This window comes from Papio anubis, chromosome 2 (assembly GCF_008728515.1).
Source record: "Papio anubis isolate 15944 chromosome 2, Panubis1.0, whole genome shotgun sequence".
NCBI lineage: Eukaryota > Metazoa > Chordata > Mammalia > Primates > Cercopithecidae > Papio > Papio anubis.
In genome coordinates, this window is record NC_044977.1 from 44,937,865 (window position 1) to 44,960,710 (window position 22,846).

The 22,846-nt window shown below is 49.5% G+C and overlaps 1 protein-coding gene across 1 annotated transcript in view; it reads right to left on the reverse strand.

The window, feature by feature from the left end:
* The window catches only part of SLC12A8 (solute carrier family 12 member 8), a 128,263-nt gene that overhangs the window by 49,486 nt on the left and 55,931 nt on the right, over positions 1 to 22,846 (reverse strand). Inside the window, exon 5 of the mRNA XM_021934140.2 lies at positions 9,272 to 9,385. Within this exon, the coding sequence (XP_021789832.2) occupies positions 9,272 to 9,385 (114 nt within the window). The remainder of the gene's footprint in view (positions 1 to 9,271; positions 9,386 to 22,846) is intronic.

Consider the following 22,846-nt stretch of genomic DNA (forward strand, 5'->3'; position numbering starts at 1 on the left):
TTTCCCCTTCTGAAACAGTAATTGCATGATTGATGTGGGGTTACATCCCCACCACAAGGCTGAGCTTATCAGTTACAATTGGCACAGTGTATTGATTTCCCCACAGGCGCTTGCATCACCAGTTCCTCATCTCTAGACCGCGCTGGATTGATGGCATTTCTGAATTTTCAACGCCAGTTCCAGGAAGCAGTTAATTGCTTTACCCAAAAATGTTTTTTCTCCCTGCATCACAACGATGATCTGTCTGGTCTGCACACTGTTACCATGTGACTTACGTAAACAGCTTCCTTAATACGGGGAAAGCCTTCTGGCTTGGTCTTCCACACCAGTCCTGGGGCCTTCAGGCACAGCTTTATGATCTCAGCTGTAATATGCAAGTCTGATGGTGTCAGCCATCACTTGACCAGCTTAGGTTTATGAGGCTACACCTCGAGTGGCATCCGTAGCCACCTAGACATTGACATTACGCCTACAGTTTCGATGGATGGTGAACAGGGGGCTTGGGGTCAGCGCCTAGTTCCGTTGTCTGGTCTCACAGAAGACACAGATGGCCAGAAGATGAATCAACCCCTTACAGCTCTCAAATATACATCCTTGGGTAAAATAACCAGTGTAAATGTCAATGAACACTTACCAACATTTGCCAGTGGGCAGCTCATCTCTTTTCTTCCCTGCCCCCTGAATCACCCAATGGCACACATAGACCAAAGTCCTTACTTATCACCAATTACCACAAGCCCACTTCCCACTCCAATTCCCTTTTCTGTTCCTGAAAATGAAGATTCGTAGGAAAAGAAAAGCCCAACAGTTTTTCTAGGCTTTTCAGGTTCCTGTTAGTTCACAAAGGACAACTGACTCTTTCTCAAGGAACTTCCAAGCTTCCTCCTGGGGACTTTTCAATCTAAATCTGTGTCCTGAGAAACTCTTCAACTTTTTCTTTCCATTTATAGCTAATTGTTTCTCTGCTGCCTGTTTTCTAAGTTCGTAACTTTATTTTTCTTTCTTATGAAGGCAGACTACACATGCACTAACGTGCCCAAGTCTCATCTGCTGCCTTTTTTTTTTTAACTGAAAAAACAAAAGGGATCTATTACTGTCTGGAGGCAATGTGGCTCCAAGCCCTGCTTTCCTCACCTGTAAATGGGGATTATACTATTTGCTTTGCAGGGCTGTGGTGAAGTTGGAACAGATATTCACAAGCACCTAGCATAGTGGCTGGCACCTTGTAGGTGCTAAATAAATGCTCACCCAGGAGAGATGGGCTCTGCTCCTTACTCAGAAATCCCTCAGATTCCTAAAGACTGGTCTGCCTCTCCTTACCTTCCTTCTGATTGCCAAACCCCATTCCTTTCCCATACCTGGCTTGTTGGTTTGTTTGTTTAGCTGTTCCTGCAAAAATCTCTAAACCTCTCTTTCTCTGTTCTTGGAGCAAAACTTGTGAGTTTCCTTCCCTCTCAATGTTTTAGAGATCCTGCTGGGACAGACAGTGTCAAATAATGCAACTTGCATCTCCAGGACCCAGGCAAGATTTATTGGCTTCTGAATGAGGGGCGGCACCAACATTGTGTGTTCTGTCTTTCAGCATCCTCTCTCAGTACGTGGGAAGTAACGGGGTTTACCGCTTACTGGCTGGGAGATGTTGGGGAAATAACCTCTCTCTGTCTTTGCTTCCTCATCTGTAAAATGGGTAAATAATAGAACCTGTGGGAGGATCTAGGTTCCGTGGGGCCTGAAATTTTTTTGAAAGTACAAAATTATGAATATAAAATTAGGGACAGGGCTTTGGAAGGAGCCCACACAAGTGAGGGACCTTGAAGCCCAGGCTTCATCTACTTCATGGCAGCCCTGTGTCTGACGGAACCAGTCAGGCTGTGGATAAGTTTAAATGGAAAACTATACACAAAGTGCTTAGTGCTTGACATAATAGGTTACTGTATTGATAATAAGTATTGTCGATATTTATAATTGTTTTGATACAAACTGTTGATATGTATAATTATTTTGATAAAACAATTATAAATTAATTCCATAAATAAAATCACAAAAAATAGACATGTATAATAATTATAAAGCTTTTTTTTTTGAGATGGAGTCTCACTCTGTCACCAGACTGGAGTGCAGTGGTGCTATCTCAGCTCACTGCAACCACCTCCTGGGTTCAAGTGATTCTCCTGCCTCAGCCTCCCGAGTAGCTGGGACTACAGGCATGCACCACGCTTGGCTAAGTTTTGTATTTTTAGTAAAGACAGGGTTTCACCATGTTGGCCAGGATGGTCTCCATTTCTTGACCTAGTGATCTGCCCACCTTGACCTCCCAAAGTGCTGGGGTTACAGGCGTGAGCACCACACCCGGCCTAAGCTTTTTTTTTTTTTTTTTTAAAAGACAGGGTCTCACTCTGTCACCCAGGCTGGAGTGCAGTGATGCAATCTCAGCTCACTGCAACCTCTGCCTCCCGGGTTCAAGCAATTTTCCTGTCTCAGCCTCCCCAGTAGCTGGGACTACAGGCTTGAGCCACTGAGCCCAGCCAAAGCTTCCATCTTGTCTCCTGTTTCTGCTCACAAGTCCATCAGAATGAAGGGAGTGGAGTGAGCCCCCATCTTCAGACTGTCCCTACTTGGGGCTCTCTAGTCCTTAAACATGGGGACCCCATTCTGATCCCCATGTTTAAGCAGGTTCTTGTCCTCTCACTCATAAGACACATAACTTGTGAGGAGACCCAGGGGACGCCTGGGAGGGGAGAATCGGGGAAGTAGACCAGAGGAGGGGTGAGCACTAACAGCCGGGCTGAGGGGCCTGGAGACAACCAGCCAATTGGAGGGCCCAGCAAACTCCCAGAGCTTCTCAGAGTGTGTACATGAGCAGGAGAGAGGAGTCAGGCCCAGAGAGGTCAAAGGGCATCACAGAAATAGCTGGGCTCTTGAAAAGGAAGGTGACTGTGGACGTTTCAGTAAAGGCTGTAGGTTTCCTACCACATTTTTTCGTGCTGGGTGCGGTCAACCACAGGCCCATGTGTTGGCTGTGGCCAAAGAGGCTCTTATCCCTTCCAGTAAGAGTTTGGAATCTGGGAACAAGGGTTACAGGACTTCACATGACTGACGTTCTTCTCAGTGAATTTCCATTTCCTAGTTCCTCCGTGAATGGTGTTCCTGGATCCCTGGAGTGGCTGCATCCGCGTGGTGTGTGTGAAATCCTAGAGAGGGGATGTCTGCTTCTCAGGGAAAGTTTGGTAGTGAAGCTTGGAGAAGGAACACATGTTGAGAAGCAAAGCAAGTACAGTGTCCACTCCAAGCCCCCCACTCCACCCCTGCAGCCACCAGCACAGGGTGTAATGGAGAAGAGTGCAGTGAGGGGGCAGGGGGACAGCTTCCTAAATCCAGAGGAGCCCCCAGACCAAATCTCCAGCCGCTCTCCCAGGAGGTCGCCTGCCCTTGGGATAAAACGTCCTTAACTATCATATCTCTGACGGGAGGATGGGGGGCTGGGGGACAGAAAGGTTTGTTCTTTAAAACTCTCCCCTTGCCACAGCCTGGAGGTTCTCTTGTTCCAGAAGAGGATGGCGTTGGAGGGAGCCCCAGCCATGACTCACTTGGAGCTAATCCTTAGCAAATCTATCACCATGGAAACTGCCAATCATCCATGCTTTTCATAGCTTAACTGAACATCTGCCAGGAGACAGCAAGTCATACAAACCATTCGTCCTGCCTATCGTGTTTACATTTGGGGCCCTGAAAAACAGAGACAGAGACACGGAGGGCAGCTCTCCACAGCAGGGTGACGGCCCAACTCCGGCCACTAATCAGCTGCGTAACCTCTGTCAGGTCCTTCACAAGCTCCTCTGCACACCTCCTCCCCCATCTGGTAAAATAAAGGATTGGATCAATGATTCTTCGCCTTGGTTGGGCCAAAGGAGAGTGGGAGGGACAGGAAAGCATGTCCCCTAAAAGGGGTGGGGCAGAGAGGCCTTTGTAGTTACAATCTATGCACTATTATCATTTTACATTTGAAATCTTACAAAATAATACTCATAAGTTAAACCAGAGAAAACAAATCTTGACTCATCGTCTTAGGTAGCTATAGCTTTCTCAGCGGAAGGACAACGACACTCCATCTCTGAGCCAGAATGTCCCGTGTCTGTGAGGCTTTTAGTATCATTATCAAAAGGGAATATAGGCCAGGCATGGTGGCTCATGCCTCTAATCCCAGCACTTTGGGAGGTGAGAGGCCGAAGCGGGTGGATCACTTGAGGTCAGCAGTTCGAGATCAGCCTGGCCAACCTAGCTGATCTCAACTCCATCTCTACTAAAAATACAAAAATTAGCTGGGCATAGTGGCATGCTTTTGTAATCCCAGCTACTTACGAAGCTGAAACACGAGAATCGCTTCAACCCCCACTCACACCAGGCATCCTCTCTCTTAGGAAAGCCAGCCGTGGGAGCAGGGTGGAGGGGCGCATCAGGGCCACATTGCCAAGACAACCCCCTGGTGCACCGGAGTACGCCCGGGACATTCCCTGCGCAGTGTGACCAGGCAAAGAGGCCTTCTGCCCCTGCCTCTAGGGTAAATGCTAACCTGGCATCTCGGCCCAGGGGTCTTCACTCAGTGGGGACACTGCCAGGCCCCGGGGAACACTCAGATGGTTTTCAATTTGTGTGTGGAAGGAGAGAGGAAGAGAGACTGGGAAACATCTACAGATGTTAATTTTGTTTTAATTCCCTCTGTTTTTCCCCTTTCCTTTTCTGTCCATTCAAGAGGAAGCTGACCTATATTCTCTTGCCTCGTGGGAGACAGGAGGCAGAGAGGAAGCAGAATTTGCCTGTGCACTGTTTTGGCTTCTGTCTCTCAAAAGCCTAGGTCCTTAGAAGATTTTGGAGGGAAACAGAAAAGAAACAGCAGAATGCCTGGGGAAAACATGGGGGCACAAGGAGAAAAACTATCACATAGTTTGTGCAGCCACATAAAAATACAAATGCAGAATCAAAAATTATTAAGTTTTTTTTTTTTTTTTGAGACAGAGTCTTACTCTGTCACCCAGGCTGGAGTGCAGTGGCACGATTTTGGCGCACTGCAACCTCTGCCTCCCAGGTTCAAGCGATTTTCCTGCCTCAGCTTACTGAGTAGCTGGGATTACAGGCATGTCCCACGACACCCAGCTAATTTTTGTACTTTTAGCAGAGATGGAGTTTCACCATGTTGGCCAGGCTGGTCTCGAACTCCCAGGCTCAAGTGATCTGCCTACCTCATCATCCCAAAGTGGTGGTATTACGAGGCGTGAGCCACTGTGCCCGGTCCAAGAATTTTAGAAACAGCAAAGGCTTAAAACAAGCATGAGGCCCTTCTCAGGGTAGGGACAGTGTGAACGCATAGGTCACACACCCAGAACGCTGGCCCTGGACAGGAGTGTCCCCCATATTTGACAGAAAACTGGTTCTGGAGTTTGGGGCAGGGGGAGAGAGAGGCTGTTCACAGGTTCTGGGGAAATGAGGACCTGGGACCCCCCCACTCCCTGGCAGCACTGGTGAGGAGCTGGTAAGACCCCCAGTCTATGTACTTGGGGAGTACACAGACCCTAAGCATAGGGTTCCCAATCTCAGATTTCTGGTCCCTGAACGCGGCTCAGAGGCAGCACAAACCTGAAAGGCCCTATGGACAGGACGATGGGAAGGCCTGGTTCTGTTTACAGATAAGGAGTTGCAGAGCCCCCCAAACATGTCTGGGTACTGTATAAAACCCTAAGCCCCTGGAACTGGTGCAGAGCATGGCAGGAGCAGGTGGAGGCATGCTGAATTACTGATGTTAATTTTAAGCCATCCTGGCAGAATGAAGGCTTAGAGTCAGAGACTGACTCTTCCTGTTTTATAAAAATGAAAACGCACTATTTCTGGCAAATCTGGATTTGTGGATCAGGATTCGACCTGCCACTTTCAAGTCCTAGTTCCAGGCTCATTTCCATGGCTGAGCCTTAAGAAAAGTCAGGCAGGAGGCTGACGCAGTGATACAAGCGATAGATGAAGCTGGGACCACAGTTGTCAGATGGTAGAGATAAGGAGAAGTAGAGAGAATCTAGCGACTCTTAGGAGGTAAAATTGACAAGACTTAGAGGGCACTGGAAAGAAACAGGGTGGTCTGATCACTGGCATAAGCAATTGGCTGGGTGGAGGTGCCATTTACTGACATCAGGAGTACAGGAGGAGGACCAGTTGAGGGGTAGGTGAGATGGGTTTGGTCAAACTTGTTCGGTCCAAGATACTCAAGAGAAGATGTCACATGGGCAACTGAATGCATGATGTGAAGATTGGAGGAGAAGTCTGGGCTGGAAGTGTGAATTTTAGAGTCATCAGTTTTGAGGGTGGTTATTCAACAATGAGCATGGATGAGACTCCAAGGAAAATAGTTGAGAAAGAGATGCGAGGGCCTAGGAATAGCCTGAAGATCCCCAACACTGGATGGTCAGGCAGAGGGGATGCACCTATGAAGGCAAGTCAGAGAGTAGGAGGCGGCTGCACCATGGAAGGCAAGAGAAATGCAAAGGGAAGTGCATTGTTGCTGAGAGGTCAAATAAAGTGAGAAACTAAAAATGCGTGCTGCATTTAGTAACAAGGAAGTCACTGGTGACAGAGCCATGTCGTTGTAGAGACAGGCTTGCAATTCCCAAAGGAAAGAGTGGGAGAGTTGAGCAGGGGATAAAAGAATGGAGATGGCGAGACATGTTATGTTTGGCTATGAAGAGGAGAGGGAAAGGCTATTGCTATAAAGAGAAATGGGATTGAGGAAAATCAATTAAAGATGATTAAAGTTATTGTCCTTTTCATTTTAACAGCTTTAGTGAGGTATAACTAACATACTATAAGATGTATATGTTTAAAGTGTAACAACTTGAAAAGCTTTGCTATATGAATATACCCGTAAAATCATCACTATAATCAGTAATACACACACACACACACACAAATTTTTTTTTTTGATACAGGATCTCACTCTGTCACTCAGGCTGGAGTACCATGGCGTGACCAAGGCTCACTGCAGCCTTGACTTCCCAGGATCAAGCAGTCCTCCTGCCACCCACCACCCACCCCCAAGTAGCTGGAACTACAGGTGATTCTCCTGCCTCAGCCTCCCAAGTTGCTGGGACTACAGGTGCATGCCACCACACCCAGGTAGTTTTTGTATTTTTAGTAGAGATGGGGTTTCACCATGTTGGCCAGGCTGGTCTCGAACTCCTGAACTCAGATGATCCACCTACCTCGGCCTCCCAAAGTTCTGAGAGTGTAGGCATGAGTCACTGAGCCCGGCCCAAGCTAACTTTTTAATCATGTTTTGTAGAGACCACAGGGTCTCACTATGTTGCCCAGGCTGGTCTCAAAGTCCTGAGCGTGAGAGACCCTCCTGCCTTGGCCTCCCAAAGTGCTGGGATTATAGGCATGAGCCGCCATGCCAGACCAGGAATATATTTTTCATCCCCCCAAAGTTTCCTTCTGCACTTTGGTAATCCCTTCTTCCTGCTCCTCTCACTCCCATTCCAAGGCATCTGTCACTATAGCTTGCATTTTCTAGAACTGCATATAAATGGAGATGTATACAATCGTATTTATTTGCTCTTTTTTTGACCTGACTTCTTTTACTCAGCATAATTATTTTGAGATTCACCTATATTATTGTGTGTATCGATAGTTATTTCTTTTTCTTTTTTTGGAGACAGAGTCTCGCTCTGTCACCCAGGCTGGAGTGCAGTGGCACGATATCAGCTCACTGCAACCTCTGCCTTCCATGTTCAAGTGGTTCTCCTGCCTCAGTCTCCTAAGTAGCTGGGACTACAGATGCCTGTCACCACCATGCCAGGCTAATTTTCTTTTGTATTTTCAGTAGAGACGGGGTTTCACCATGTTGTCCAGGCTGGTCTTGAACTCCTGACCTCAGGTGATCCGCCTTCCTCAGCCTCCCAAAGTGCTGGGATTATAGGTATGAGGCACCACGCCCAGCCAGTTATTTATTTTGATTGTTGAGTGTTTTCCTATTGTGTGGCTACACCATAGTTTGTTTATGCACTCATCTGTTGATGAACATTCAAGCTATTTCTAGTTTGGGGGCTATTAAAATTTAAGCTGCTTTGAAAGTTCATGTACAAATCTTCAGATGAACATAGGCCTTTGATCCTCTGCAGTGGATAACTAGGCATGGAATAGCTGGATGTAATTTTTAAGAAACTGTCAAACTTTTTTCCAAAGTCATTGCACCATTTTACATTCCCTTCAGCAGCGCATGAGGGTTCTGATGTCTCCACATCTTTGCTAACACTTGTATGGACAATCTTCTCAATCTTAGACATTCTAGTAGCTTCTCCTTCTTTTTCTGTCCCTATCCCATTTGGGGTGGGGACAACAAGTTAGGAAATGGCCACATGTAGGAGGGCAGAGGGAAAAGGGAGAGAGACAAGGAGATGAGGCAAATACACACCAGGCTATCAACACTCTCTTGATCAAGAGTGAAATGCTTTTCTCTCTTCATTAAGAGTCTGTTCCCTTGGGACAAACCCAGTCACTAGCAAATGTTATTTTTTATGGAGCATCTGGTCAACATGTTAGCTTATTGCCTTCCAGGCCAGGGACCTAAGCATGGGGCAGGGGTCCTACAGGTACCTTGGCTGTGGGAGACTCCTCTACAGTCACTGTAGAGCAGGAACTTGGGGAAGGGAGGGTAAGGAGATTCATTCCTCACCCCTGGAATAGTGTTTTGGCTCACACCTGATACAGCAAGAAAAGACAATAGTGTTTCTCTGCCCTCTGGGAGAAGATGTGCTGGTATGGGCAGGGGGAAGAGAAGGCATTCCCTTCCATTCCATTCCCTTCCATTCCATTCCCTTCCATTCTAGGCATGCACTTATTCCCCTGTGAAAAGAGCAGCTTGTCCTGCTGAGGAATCTGTCCCATTCAGCCCTATGAGATATGTGTCCTTTCTATGAACAAGAGGTGCAATGTGTAAGGAGTGAGGAGGATTAAATCATATTGAGGGCCTTCGGCAAACTCTGTTAAAATAATAGATTTTTATGTTTGAGGCCAGGGGTTCAAGACCAGCCTGGGCAACATAGTGAGACCCTGTCTCTACGAAATACATACAAAAATAAACAAAATAACAACATTTTAGTCAAAGCTAAGCCCATATCTAAAGTTGGATATACATACCAAGAGCACATGTAGGCCAATGATGATGCTGAATTTTGGAACCAAGAACTTATATCCCAAATTTGAGAGTAAAAAGGAACCCAGATTACAATACCTGTAGCTGCTGGGAAGAAAACCCCAAACACAGTGAAAAAAGATTCCCCGGGGCTGTAATCGGGCAGCGTGTTGTTCTGTAGCAGTTCGGGTGAATATCCAATGAAACCATGTTCTGAAATAATGCAATGGAGAGCAACATGAGCCCAGTGAGAAGACACAGGAGGCATTTCCCCAGATGACAGTACTACTTCATATATTACTTTAAATGTTGGAAAGGTAGGGGCATGTGTGTGACACAGAGTGACAGAGCGGCTCTGCAGAACCATCTTCCTTCCCACTTCTAAGGTTGACTTTTGTGTGCTGATCCCATAGACACAGGTGGATGAAATAACATGAAAGGAAGCAGTAGTTAGTTCTGGGAAGGGGAGCATTTTCATCTTTTGCTTCACAGACTTTAATATAGCTGAAATATCTTTCAATGAGCATGTATTTATGTGTTTGTTTTCCATTTAAAAAATCAATCGATATTTGCAAGTTACTTCCCTACTCAAAAACCTTCAACGAATCCCTAATAGTTACAGAATCAAGTCCAAACTCCTATCAAAGCCTCCACAACCTGGCAACAGCCACCACTCCCTACTCATCCCTTGCTTTTTCTCCTCCCCAGCAGCCACACCCTGAGGAAGGCCACCACCCCCACCCCCGTGCCTTCGTTAAGCAGTCTCCTGGCCTTCCAGACTCTTCTCCCACATCTCTAAGCATCATATTGGGCCAACTCTTCAAGCTCAGCTCAAATGGTGCTCCTTTGGGCTTTATAAGGACTCCCTAATCAGAATCTATTCCTCCCTCCTCACTGCTCTTGGCGCTAGGTCTGGCCACAGTAAGACCTTCCCCAACTAGATTCCTTGAGGCACGAAATCCAGGTCTGCAGGTCTCTATCCCCCAGAGCTAAGCACTGCACTGGTGCACAGTAGCTAGGTTGCAAATATGGGTCACGCTGAAAAGAACCTTTCTCTTAGATCTCTCAGCCTGTGGGCACATCTCGCTTCCACACTTTCAATTCGACTTGTTCACAGACTACTTTATAGCAGGAACATCTCAGATCTTATTTCCTCAAAGCATTTTAAACATTTTTGTACATCGACTTTAACAAAGTTTTTTCAAGTGGTTTCAACCCTGCAGGCACATTGCTTCTTTGTCAAAGGAGGTCACTTTGAACAGCATCTGTGAACACGCTAGTGAGCTGTGGAATTTTAAGACACAAGTCAAGTGTTCTTGGTTTCAGGAACACCCAGGATATTCAGCCTCTGCTTCTGAATCTCATCTCTGAGAAGGAGTTGGTTGTTCCTATTAATTATTGTCCAAGAGAAGCCAATCCCTACTCCTTTTCCCTCAACCCCTGTGGTGCCGTAGGATGGGTATTCAGCTCTCACTCCACAGCCAACCCTAGGGTTTCAGGGACAGAATTTCCCCAAGCCTCATCCTCCACCCACTTGGAGCTTAATTACAGCCCAAGCTTCCATCCACAAAAGAAGGCTCCTGCCACTCCGATGAGTCCAGTGAGGTCGCCCGCGCTTCACACAGCTTCCAAGATTCACAACTTCATAAGAAAAACATTTTTTAAAAAAACAATAAAACGAAACCTCAGGGAAGCACAAGGGACCCTTGAGAGTTCAGTCAGGACTTAAATCATTGTCAATTGCTTTATTTTGCCTGAATACAGAATTTGTTCTGGCATATTCAATCCTAAGTGCTGTACAACTTTTCTGAATGGTTTGGCGTCTTCATAGCTGGCCCTCCCCTCATTAACAAAAAAGCAATAATAGCTAAGTTAACTTTAGCTTATCCGCTGGCTGACCTCACTGATGAGTCTTAAGGAGGAGAAAACCAGCCCAGCCTGCCTTGGAACTGAGCTCAGCCAAGCTGGACCGATGTGCAGATCGGAAAGCACATCTGAGCGGAGGGCTGTACGTGCCCGGCAGGCCCGCCTTGCAGGACATAAAACACTTCATCAGGCGCATTCATCTTCAAGGGCCCAAGGGCGGCCCTGACACATGGGAATATTTGGTCACCGGGCCTGAAGGGCTTTGCTCTGGCCAGCCTGAAGGTTCAGAGGGATTTCAGGCCCAACAGATGAGTCACTGGGAAGTCTTTTCTCGCCTGTTCCTTCAGCAAGACCGGCAGGCTGAGATAATGAGTCACTTGGCTGCCTGTGGGCCTGCCTCAGTTGCCCTCTGTTGCAGGGCTAATGAGAAATGGAGCCCTGCCACATTCGCAAGTGCACACTCACACTCACACTGCTGTTGGCCCAGCCTGCTCTGAGCTGGAGCCAAGCTCAGTACTGAATCTTGCTCAAGGAAATAGTCTTAACTTTGCAAAGAACACTATGGACAAAAATACGTGTTAATGCTTTATTTACAATAATGTAAAATCGGGGGAGGGGCCGGGAGCAGTGGCTCACGCCTATAATCCCAGCACTTTGGGAGGCTGAGGCAGGTGGATCACTTGAGGTCAGGAGTTCGAGACCAACCTGGCCAAAAGTTGAAACCCCGTCTCTACTAAAACTACAAAAATTAGCCAGGTGTGATGGGGCACGCCTGTAGTCCCAGCTACTCTGGAGGCTGAGGCGAGAGGATTGCTTGAACCCGGGAGGCAGAGGTTGCAATGAGCCAAGATTGCACCACTACAGTCCAGCCTGAGCAACAGAGCAAGACTCTATCTCAATTTTTTAAAATTTAAAAATAAACATAAAATAAAAAACATCAGAGGAGGTTCTAAATGTCTAACTATGTGGGACTGAGACATTTTAAAAGCTTATAAAGAGTTTTTAGTATGAGAGAAAACTGTCCATGTTATATGTAATATATGTTAATTCAGAAAACTGGATACCATTTATAGTATAAATACAAAAAAAAAGGTGTATTAATCTATACATGTAAGAAACAGCTAGAAGAAAACACACTGAAATACTAACTGTGGTTGTTTGTATAATGCAATTACAGGCAATTCTTTTACTTTTTTTTTATTTCTACAAAACATCCACATTTAAGTTAATGGGCTGAGTGCAGTGGCTCATGTCTGCAATCCCAGCACTTTGGGAGGCTGAGGCGGGAGGACTGCTTGAGCCCAGGAGTTTTAGACCAGCCTGGGCAACACAGAAAGACCCCTTCTACAAAACACACACACACACACACACACACACACACACACACACTTATCTGGGCATGGTACTAGCTACTCAAGAAGCTGGGGTGGGAGAATCACTTGAGCCCAGAAGGTAAAGGCTGTAGTCAGCTGTGACTGTGCTACTGCACTCCAGTTTGGGTGACAAAATAATTTTTTTAAATGAACATAATTTACTTGTCATCAAAAAATAATACCTTTTAGGAAAACAAACAAAACATCCCACAATTGAAAGCCTACTTTCTCCAGAAAGCTTTTCTTTTTTTTTTTTTTTTTTTTTTGAGACGGAGTCTCGCTCTGTCGCCCAGGCTGGAGTGCAGTGGCGCGATCTCGGCTCACTGCAAGCTCCACCTCCCGGGCTCACGCCATTCTCCCGCCTCAGCCTCCGAGTAGCTGGGACTACAGGCGCCCGCCACCACGCCCGGCTAGTTTTTTGTATTTTTAGTAGAGACGGGGTTTCACCATGTTAGCCGGGATGGTCTCGATCTCCTGACCTCGTGATCCACCCGCCTCGGCCTCCCAAAGTGCTGGGATTACAGGCTTGAGCCACCGCGCCCGGCCTCCAGAAAGCTTTTCTATGTATGAAGAGCTTTTCTTTCTTTCTGTTTATACTCTATTTCCCAAAATGATTTGAGTGGCTTATGAGAAAAACATAAACAAGACAGGGAAAATAAAATAAGGACCAAAGGAAGAAAGAAACTGAGCAAAAGAGAGAGAGGGTGAGAACACCCCCACTTGTACCTACATGACCCACAGTCTGAGGCCTTATTCAGAGAGAATTTTCTGTTTTGACCAAGCCCACTGAGGCAGGGCATTGGATCTGGTGGCCCATCCCTCCCATGGGCCACTTTCCAGTGGACAAAAAGGAGCCCCCAAAGCTGGCACAGTGGACCCTGCCTCATTTCCTCTGCCCCTATCTTCCCAGGCCCTTATGACTTGCACCCCTCACCTATCACCACCCCGCCTCAGGGTCCCCAATCCTGAGCCAGTCCCCAAAGAGTCTTCCTCACTGGTCCCCATCCTGCCTGCTGGGGCCTGGGTCTCTTTCCCACACCCTGAACCTGGTGGCCCAGCCAGACCTGAGGCATGGCTGACTCTCTGTTGGGCTTATGCAGAGTGGGTGCCCAGGGGAGGAACTGATGGCTCTGACTGGCCGGTACTGGCTAGCTAAGCACGGTGTGAAGTCAGCAGGTCACACCCAGGATTAGGGCTGAGGTCCACGCCATCTGCCATGCCCTCCAACAGTGGCTCTTAATGCCTGACTTGCTGATGCCTAGACCAAAGGTTCCTAATTCTTTTAGTTGCCCCATTTGAGAGTCTGATGAAAACCATGGTCCCTGTCCCCATAGACACCACATTTTGCATATCATTTTGGGAGAGGGCAGATTTCTGAAGTCTCTCTGGAGGGCACGGACCTTAAGGTTCGAGACCTCTACTCTAGCAGCTACATCTGTACCTAAGACTGTCCCGCCAGGAGGCACCCACAACTTCCCAAGCCCTGACTGCCGCCGTGCCCTGCCTCAGAATGGACAGCAGCCCTGAGAGTGACGCAGCCAATAATGTTTTAATGCCATAATCCTTGCCAAGCAATGGCCACGACTGTGTGCACAGAGATTGTGCAGGTCACCCCAAGAACATCACAGAGCAACCTCACTTCTGAAAATAATGCCAAGCAACCAATGACTGAACCCTTCCTATGTGCCAGCCACTGAGCACCAAGACCTCACAATGTCATACTTGGACAACGACTAACTGAGGACACCGAGGATCCGGAAGGTGAAAAATCTTGTTCGAGGTCACATAGCCAGATGTGTCTGTATTTCACCCACTGCCTCTCCCGCTGGCAGAACCCAGGCCTCTTTCTCTAGGAGGTGGGTCCCCAGGCCCTGGCACTGCACCCCCTTACAGAGAGATACCTACAGCACAGGTTGCCTTTCAACCCCAGGAAACATGCCCACAGAGATCACGGCATCTCCCCCGGCCCCATCTGTGTAGGGCAGGTAGGAGTCCTATCCTGTGCCAACTGGTATGCGACTGGCTGGAGTTTACACAGCTGGGAGGACACAGCCCGTCCTGGACCCCACATCTGAGTGAATTCAGGTCTCCATCTACCACACTGTCCCTCTGTAATCCATCCCAAAGTCATTCCCCAGGAATTTCCTTTTCTTTTCTTTTCTTTCTTTCCTTTTTTTTTCTCAAAGAGACAGGGTCTTACTCTATCACCCAGGTTGGAGTGCAGTGGCACTATCGTAGCTCACCGCAACCTCAAACTCCCAGCCTCAAACAATCCTCGCACCTTAGCCTCCCAAAGCACTGGGATTACAGGTGTGAGCCACGACGTCTGGCCTCCCCAGGGATTTCCAACACTTGTTTCTTGACCTCGGAAGAGTCTCTTTGCCTCTCTGTTGGGCTTTCCATTCCTCTGCTGGTGAAACTGAGACTGTGGTCTGGGGTCCTGTCATCTGACATCTTCCGACTCTCAAAGGCGTGGGATGCCTGGGCCCTGCAGCTGCTGCATGAGAATGGATCTGGGTTTGACCTGAACATCTGTTTCTCTATCCAAGGAATAAAAATACTTTGGTTCAGTTTGAGCTGTATGCTTTTAGGAAGAACAAAAACAAAACGGGGGGTGGGTAAGAGAGAGAACAAATGACGACAAGACCCAGGCAGTAGCAGGCAGAGGGAAAGTCCTTGAAGCTCTGTCTGCAGAAAGGTTTGATCTTACCACCCGGAATTCGGGTAACTCGGGCTTCTTGTGATGTGGCCAGTGGGCTGTGGCTCTTCAGGGCCCACCATCTGCTCCCAAGGGGTGCTCGCGGGAGCCTACCCTCCTCCCCTTAGCCAAAGGCAGGCAGCGGGGGTCACTAGTGGGACCCAGAGCTGCTCCAGCAGGGTTGTTGGGGTGCCCAGCAGCCGGGCATGGGGCCCTTGGCCTGGGTAGGTGGCTGTAGGGGGGCTCTGGGTGGCACCTGTGGTGCCCCCGACATTTCCCCCCCGCCACCGACGCCGCTGGGGGCTGCCGAAATTAGAAGAGGGAGTCGGGAAGTCATACCCCTCCCTGTGGGCGTCGGGTTGCACTGCTGACTAACTTAGAAAGCGAGATTTCTAAAAATGATGCTGGGGCTGCGGGCTGTGGGCTCCTGCCGCGGCGGAGGCTTCCGGCGGCGCTCTCTTCTGGGTCCCCCACCTCTGGACCAGCGACCGACGACCAGTCAGACAGCCCTTTCCCGGGAACGGACAATAGGAGAGGCTGGCGCAACCGAGAATAGCCAGCACGGAGGAAGGGCTCCGGACGGAGCAAGGAGGGTGGGGCTCGGAGGGCGCAGGAAGAGCGGCTCTGCGAGGAAAGGGAAAGGAGAGGCCGCTTCTGGGAAGGTACCCGCACGACGACGCCGGAGGGGCGTCAGGGGAAGTGGGAGGCCCCGGAGACTGCGCGAGGCTCCTCGGCAGAGGAAGTGGGCGCGGGCGCACGCGGGACCTCGCACCCGGCCTCGCGCGCAGCCTCTGGACAGCCCGGTGCGTCTCACCACCTGCACCTCGCCAGACGCGGCCTCACGGAGACGGGGATCTGCAGCCAATCCGAAACTGCCTGGCCCAGGGGGTCCAAGGAATGGGAGGAAAGGGAGTGTCCACAGGCCCCATCCTGCCACTTGTCACCCACAAGAGTTCCTTCCCAAGCAGCCCCACCCTCACCCGGACACTCACTCACTCAGATACTGCCCAGCCCCAGATGGGCTAAGAGGCACAGAGATGGGCAATTAAACACAGCAGGACCGGTCTGCCTGGGCTGGGAGTGGGGTTTTTCTTCTGGGAGCTGCAAAGGGTGAAGCAGTTATAGGTTATCAGGGAGGAGCCCAGTCAAAACTGAACTCAAGAAGCATAGATTTGGGAGAAGTCCCCGCCATGCTCATCCTCCCTCGGCATGAAGCACAGGGCCCCCTTCCAGGCACAAGGACCCTGAAGATCTCTGGGTGGAGGAAGGCAAGAACAGTGGCAAAACCAGGAATCAGGACAGCTGGGTTAGGGCCCTGGTTATGCGAGGACTCACTGTGGGACTGTAAACAAGCCCTTTTCCCTTGGAGCTTTGCAACGCAAATTTTGAGTCAGCAAGATTGGCATGGGCCAGAGACCCAGCCTTCCTAATGAGCTCCCCGGTGATGCCACGCTCCTGCCTGCAGATCGCACTCTCAATAGCAGAGTACGAGATAATTTTTCAGAACCCTTCTAATTCTGAAGTCTACCCAGCCAGAAGCCCACTCTCAGGCCTCTCAGGACACACTCTCCAAATACAGTTGGTTTCCAATGGCAGAAGTAAAATCCCAAACCAGCTTCCGTAACATGCCCCCCCTCTCTACCCTGACTCTGTGGTTGTTGATACGGGATGTGCTCCAGAACCGTGAAACAAGCTCCCTACCACAGTTTCGTATGTTAATAAAACCTTACTGGCCGATAATGAGAGATTATATGGAAAGGCAGAGAGATGAGGAAACCTTCATGGTCTCATTCATTGGCCTATTTTAACAACTGAGGAAACCGAAGGGCAAGCTGGAGCCAATTGTTCAAAAGACATGCAGAGTCAAAAGGGGAACAGTAACCCTAATTGAGAGTACAGTTTGGAGTCCAGATAGTATCAAGTCCCAATCTGTTGGGCTCTCCCATTGAACTGGGTCATAACAATCCTGGTACAACTATTGGTGTTCAATAAAAGTGTTTTGAAATAGAACTGACTCGGGCTATATTGCATCGGACTGTTTTGAAATTAAACTGAATTGGGCTGTATTGCCTTGTATTGATCACTGCCTGGAGATTTGGAAGAGGAAATAATAACAGGTTTCGAAGAGGTCCCCACGGAGTTCTGGGCGTGAGCCTGGAGCCTTCCTCGGACCACAGTCTCCTCTCTGGCTTCAGCCCTATTGACTTTGGTCCTCCAAAGAGAGGGTGGAGAGAGGATGTGCACAGGGTTTCCAGCCCAAGACCCCACCCAGAGAGAAAATACACAGAGGGAGGGCTGGGCATTCCAGCAGTGGCCAGAAGGGAAATCTAAAGTGGGGCTGGACCTGCCCAGAGGGCCAGGGGAGTCCCACCCAGCCCGTCTAGGGAGGAGCAGCCTGGAACCCCTGCCTGGCCATGGGGAGGGCCCCCACCCTGTGGGAGGGCTGGCTGTTGGGAAGAAGCCCCAGGGCTGGGCAACCCAGGGGATGAAGGGCCAGGTTGGGGGATGTCAGGGCAGCCTCCCTGGCCTGGGAGGGAAGCGGTTGAAAGTGTTCCATAAAAAGAGCAGCTCCCGCCACGCCCTGTGGTCTAGGACGGCAGTCCCGGGGCTCTTTCTGAGCTAAGGATTCCTCATTTGTGAAAGGAAAGATAAGCTTTTTCTTCATGAAGAATGGTTTGTGATAACCAAGAAATTGTTCCATCTGTTAACACGGGCTCTATTTTAAATGCTTAATGAACCTTTTCTCATAATGGCCTTGAGATCAGTAAGCTGAGAGGGGATTTTTGCCTAGAGAGGCCTCCAGCCGGAAAGAGCTGTCAAATGTCCAAGAATGTGAAAAGAATCTGACTTGAGGAGCCACTAGGTTCTCACCTGGGCCCCAGGAAACAAGAGGCATCTCGGGGTGAGAACAGTGCTGTCCACTTCCGCTGTGCACCATTCGTTCCAAGTGCTTTACCGTATTAACTCACGGAAGCCTCACAACTACCCTATGAGGTAGATGGATTTTTTTTTCAGGGAAGGAAACTGAGGCACAGAGAGGCAACTGGGATTCAAACATCGTGTTGCCACTGCTGCGGCGGTGCTTGTCCAAGGCTGCAGGGAGTCTTGGACAAGTGCCAGGGGCTCCAGCTGGTCCAGCTGGGACCCTGCAGAGGGGTCCAGAGAGACCCCGCCCCCAGCCCAGCCCATAGAGCCCCCACTAGCCTGCCCTAGAAAGGAGCCCTAAGAAAGGAAAATCTGGCCTCCTTATCTCCTGGGGGAAAGGAATGCGCTCTCCCTCCCGCCAGGATAAGGGGCTGTTTTAACGGGAAGTCTCCACCCTGGCTGTGGGTCCCTCCCAGCCACCACTTATTCCTTCTGGCTGTCTCTGCCTCTGGCATCCCACTTCTCACGCTTCAACTCCTGACCCCCAACACCCCCAAAATAATCCTAACTCAACTCATGGCCCCCTCAAATCAGCTGCCCCTGCACAGCTCCAAGCTGGTCAAGGAGTCTGCCCTGCCCCACTGTTGCTTGGATATCCTCTCTAGGTAGGCAGCTGAGAGGGGGTGGGAGGTCAAGTGGCCCCTGCAGGGAAGGGGCAGTCAGTATCAACACACAGATACGTAAGCAGAGCCCCCCTCCTGCCAAGCACCAGGCTGAAAATATTCACATGCTCAGACCCCTTCCCCACCAAGTTCTGCAGCCATAGGCAGCTCTCCCCCACCCCAAGTCCTACCCAAGAAACAGAGCAGGGCCTCCCTTAGAATCCCATGGCTAAAGATTCGGTATCATAGAACTGTAGAAAGTTAGCATCACAGCACTCTTTAGCCTTAAATCCATTTTACTGATGGGAAAGCTAAGGCCTGAGAAAGGAGACACCCACATCACAAAGTTAGCAGCTGCTCAGGGGAGACCAGAACCCAGTGTGGCCAAGCCCTTGTCCAATATGTCCTATGGGTCCCTGTCTCTCTGCTGTTACTGGCTGGCTACTTGCCTGTTTTTTCCACTAGACTATGAGCCAGGTGGGGGCAGGCACCATGCTCTCTTATTTTCTGGGGTATCTCCAGCACCTAGCCCCAGGGGACATGCACAAAATATAAAACATTAATATTAACAAACAATAGGAACAACCCAAATATCCATCCACAGATGAATGGATAAATAAAATGTGGTATATCGATACAATGGAATATTATTCCACCATAAGAAGGAATGAATTTCTGATGCATGCTGCAACACAGATGAACTTTGAAGACATCATGCTAAGTGAAAGAAGCCAGACGCAAAAGGACAAATGTTGTATAATTCCCTTTACAGTAGTTCCCCTTTATCCACAGGGCATCCATTCCAAAACCCTCAGTGGACGCCTGAAATGGCAGATAATACCAAACCCTGTATATACTATGTTTTTTCCTGTATATACATACCTGTGATCAAGTTTAACTTATAAATTAGGCTCAGTAAGAGACTAGCAACAATGACTAATAATAAAACACAATTATATTGTAATAAAAATTTTACGAATGTGGTCTCTCTCCCTCATCTCGAAATGTCTTTTTTATTCTTTTCTTTCTTTTTTGGCGGGATAGTGGGGACAGGGTCTTGCTCTGTCGCCCCGTCTGGAGTGCATTGGCACGATCACGGCTTACTACAGCCTCCACCCCCCAGGGCTCAAGTGATCCTCCCACTTCAGCTTCCAGACTAGCTGAGACTACAGGCCAGCGCCACCATGCCCAGCTAATTTTTAACATTTTTTGTAGAGACAAGGTCTCAGTTTGTTGCCACAGGGGACACCTCTTCTCACCACAGGAAGGTCCTTCCTCCACGAGAAGCGAGGCGGGGAAGCTGTCCAGCAAGCCCTCTGACCACCAGTCACCAATGTAGGCAAACTCACTGTGTGCTCAGGGGTTTAGGTGGAAAGGACCATTGTGCTCAGGAGTTTGCTGACATCTGGAATCCGTGGAGTTTTACTCAAGGGTGAGGTGTGTGAGCATTCGCAGCAAAGCTGTCAAGAAATACAAGCTGCAGCGTCTCAATATCAAGCATGCCCAACTCCCAGGGAAGACTTCTGCAAAATCAAGGGTGCTGTTGTCCTACTCCTATGGTCAGCACATGTTCTCATTTTCAAAACTTTCCTGGTCACTGGGACCCAAGGCCTGGGAGCAGCGTTTAACCTGCAGTCCCACTAAATGACAGCTGGCCTTGAGTGAGTGTGCCTTTAACCCGGGCTGCCCTGGGCTAGTGCCATATCACCTGACCTTGCAGCTTCAGGCTGCACCCTGCTTCCCTTTGTGGGGCTGGCAGAGGCGCTCTGCTCTCGGCCTCCTGGCTCTGAGAGGAGGAAACCAGAAGTGGCCCCTTCCTGTGTCTCTGTGTGTTCTTTTGCAAGCCATTGTGTGCCTTTTCTGCAGGCGCTTATGGAGAGTGAGGTGTGTTTGTACCATCTCCCTGTCAGATTAGGAATCCTCAAGGTCAGAGACAAGTTCAAGCCTCCCTCGGGAACGCCTCCTCATCCCCAGGTGGCTGCAGTCACTGGGGTGCTGGATGAGTCCGGTGACCATACATCCTGCCCCACATCCTGCCCGGACAGCCTGAGAAGTGTTTTGATGACTGATCAACCCAGAGAGCACGCGGGGAGAGCAAGAGGAGAAGAAAGGATGCTGCTGCTCTTGACTGAACGTGATTGAGGTGCTCCAGGAAACCACCTTGCTATGCAAAGTATAGTCCCCAACCTGCGGCATTGGAACCTTCATTTTAACAAGCTCCCCAGATCCTGAAGCACTGTCTTAGAGTATAACCCAGGGCCTCCAGGGAACTATTCTTCCAGGACAAGCAATGATAATGACAATAATTTTTTATTGAGCACCTACTTTGTGCCAGGCATGACACTAGGCCTCTTATAAACATTATCTTATTTTATGCTTTGGCAACCCAGCGAGGCAGGTGCTATGACCTGCTTTTCAGAAACAAAAAGAGCAGGTCAGAGAGGTTACCTAACTTGATCAAATCCATGCAGCAAATTACAGCTGAGCCGGAACTTGAAGCTGGAGGTCTGACTCCAAAGCCATGTCTCTGACGACTGTAGTATATGTGATGCAGTCTTTCACATCAGGCCAGCAGTGACAGCCACTTGCCAACTCTCTATGGGGCCCAGAGGTTTAAAGGCAAAGGCAATCCCCAGGCAGATGTCTAGAGGCTGCCCCCTTGCCTAGTGCTGGCCTACGGTGTGGACACCTATGTGTTGGGGTTAGGTCAACCCTATGGCAGAGGCCTTGATATTTCTTCAGAACACATCCCTGAAGATGAAGGTGCGTGCCTCAGTCCCCAGGGAGCACGAAGATCCAGGCAAGAGGGACATGTAAGTTGGATTGTGAGCAGGTCTGGAAGCTCTAGCACTGGCCTTGTCTGGGCCCTGGAGTGAGGGTAGCAAGGAGAAGAGTGGGGGTGGGGGGTGGGGGCCCACATGGGTCCTTTGTATATTATTTAACTTTCAAATTTGCGATTTGGGGCATCACCTCCTGCCAGCCTCAGGAGGCAGCACTCTCCTGCCAGCTCTACCTCTGGGTTACCTCCCACCCCCACCCTCAGCCAGCACTCACAGGCTCCTCACACCACAGAGTCCACTCTTGCACGCCCACTCGCAGCCCAGGACGTCCCACTTTGTTCTCTGGGTCTGTAGCTGGCCGCCTTGCTCCCTACCCAAATGTGAGTGACTTGAGGGCACATCTCCCACTTTGTGCCTTATACAGACCCACCATCGTGCCTCCTACCCCAGGAGGTACCCCCAAAATGGTGAAGCCAGAAGTGCCTTCAGGTACGCTTCTACAGTCACATGACGGGTAATCTGCAAATTCCCCACAGCCGGGGGACACTGGCCACGTGCAGTGAGAGGAACACAAACCAGCAGCGGGGGGCACAGGTGGGATGTGTCAGCCCACCCCTCAGCGGTCACCCACCGCCTCCTCGGAACTCCCAGCTGCTCAGGGCTGAGGTGGGCGAGGCTCAGAAGTGTGGCATCCATCCCCGGAACGGAACGCCCAGACAGGGAGCTGGGCCAGCCCATCCCTCCTGCTCACAGAGTCACAGAGGGGGAGCAGACTCAGGGGCCAAAGCTGGGCAGCGCTCACTTGCACTTCCTTCTGTAACCTTTACCAGGACACACGGCCTCCTCAACCCATGGCTCCTTTCTCTGATCCCCAAGCCAAAGCCAGCAAATGAGAGTAACTCAACAGAGACAGCTGGGTCGTGGGATCAGCGTAGGGGCTCGGAGCCAGGGCTCTGGGATTTTGGTCAGCCATTTTTTCTTCATCAGAATCAATCTCAGAATAAGAGGGAGGCCAAAGGCATGCCTGCTGCTGGCCAGGGGTGATGGGGACCACTGCCCACAGAAAGCCTTCTAACAAGGGCTGGATCCAAACAATCAGGGAACAAGGATGCCTAAAGCATTCGTTTCTCACCTAACTAGAGAAATATTAAATGTGCATCTCACATAATTTGACAAACAAGAACCACCAACATAAAATAAGTGTAATACTGAAAATATTCAACAGGTGGAACAAGTCAAAGAACATGCTTTGCTTCCTATTCAGGCCACGAAGGGAGAGAAAGAGAAGAAATGGAAGGCGAGGAGGGATGGGGAGATGGCAAAGTGGGGGCAGAGGGGAAAAAGAGAGACAAAAGGATTGGGGTGAAAAAACAGAGAGAGACAAGCATAAAGGAAGAAAGGATGAGGCAGAAAGAAAAGAGGAGGGAGAG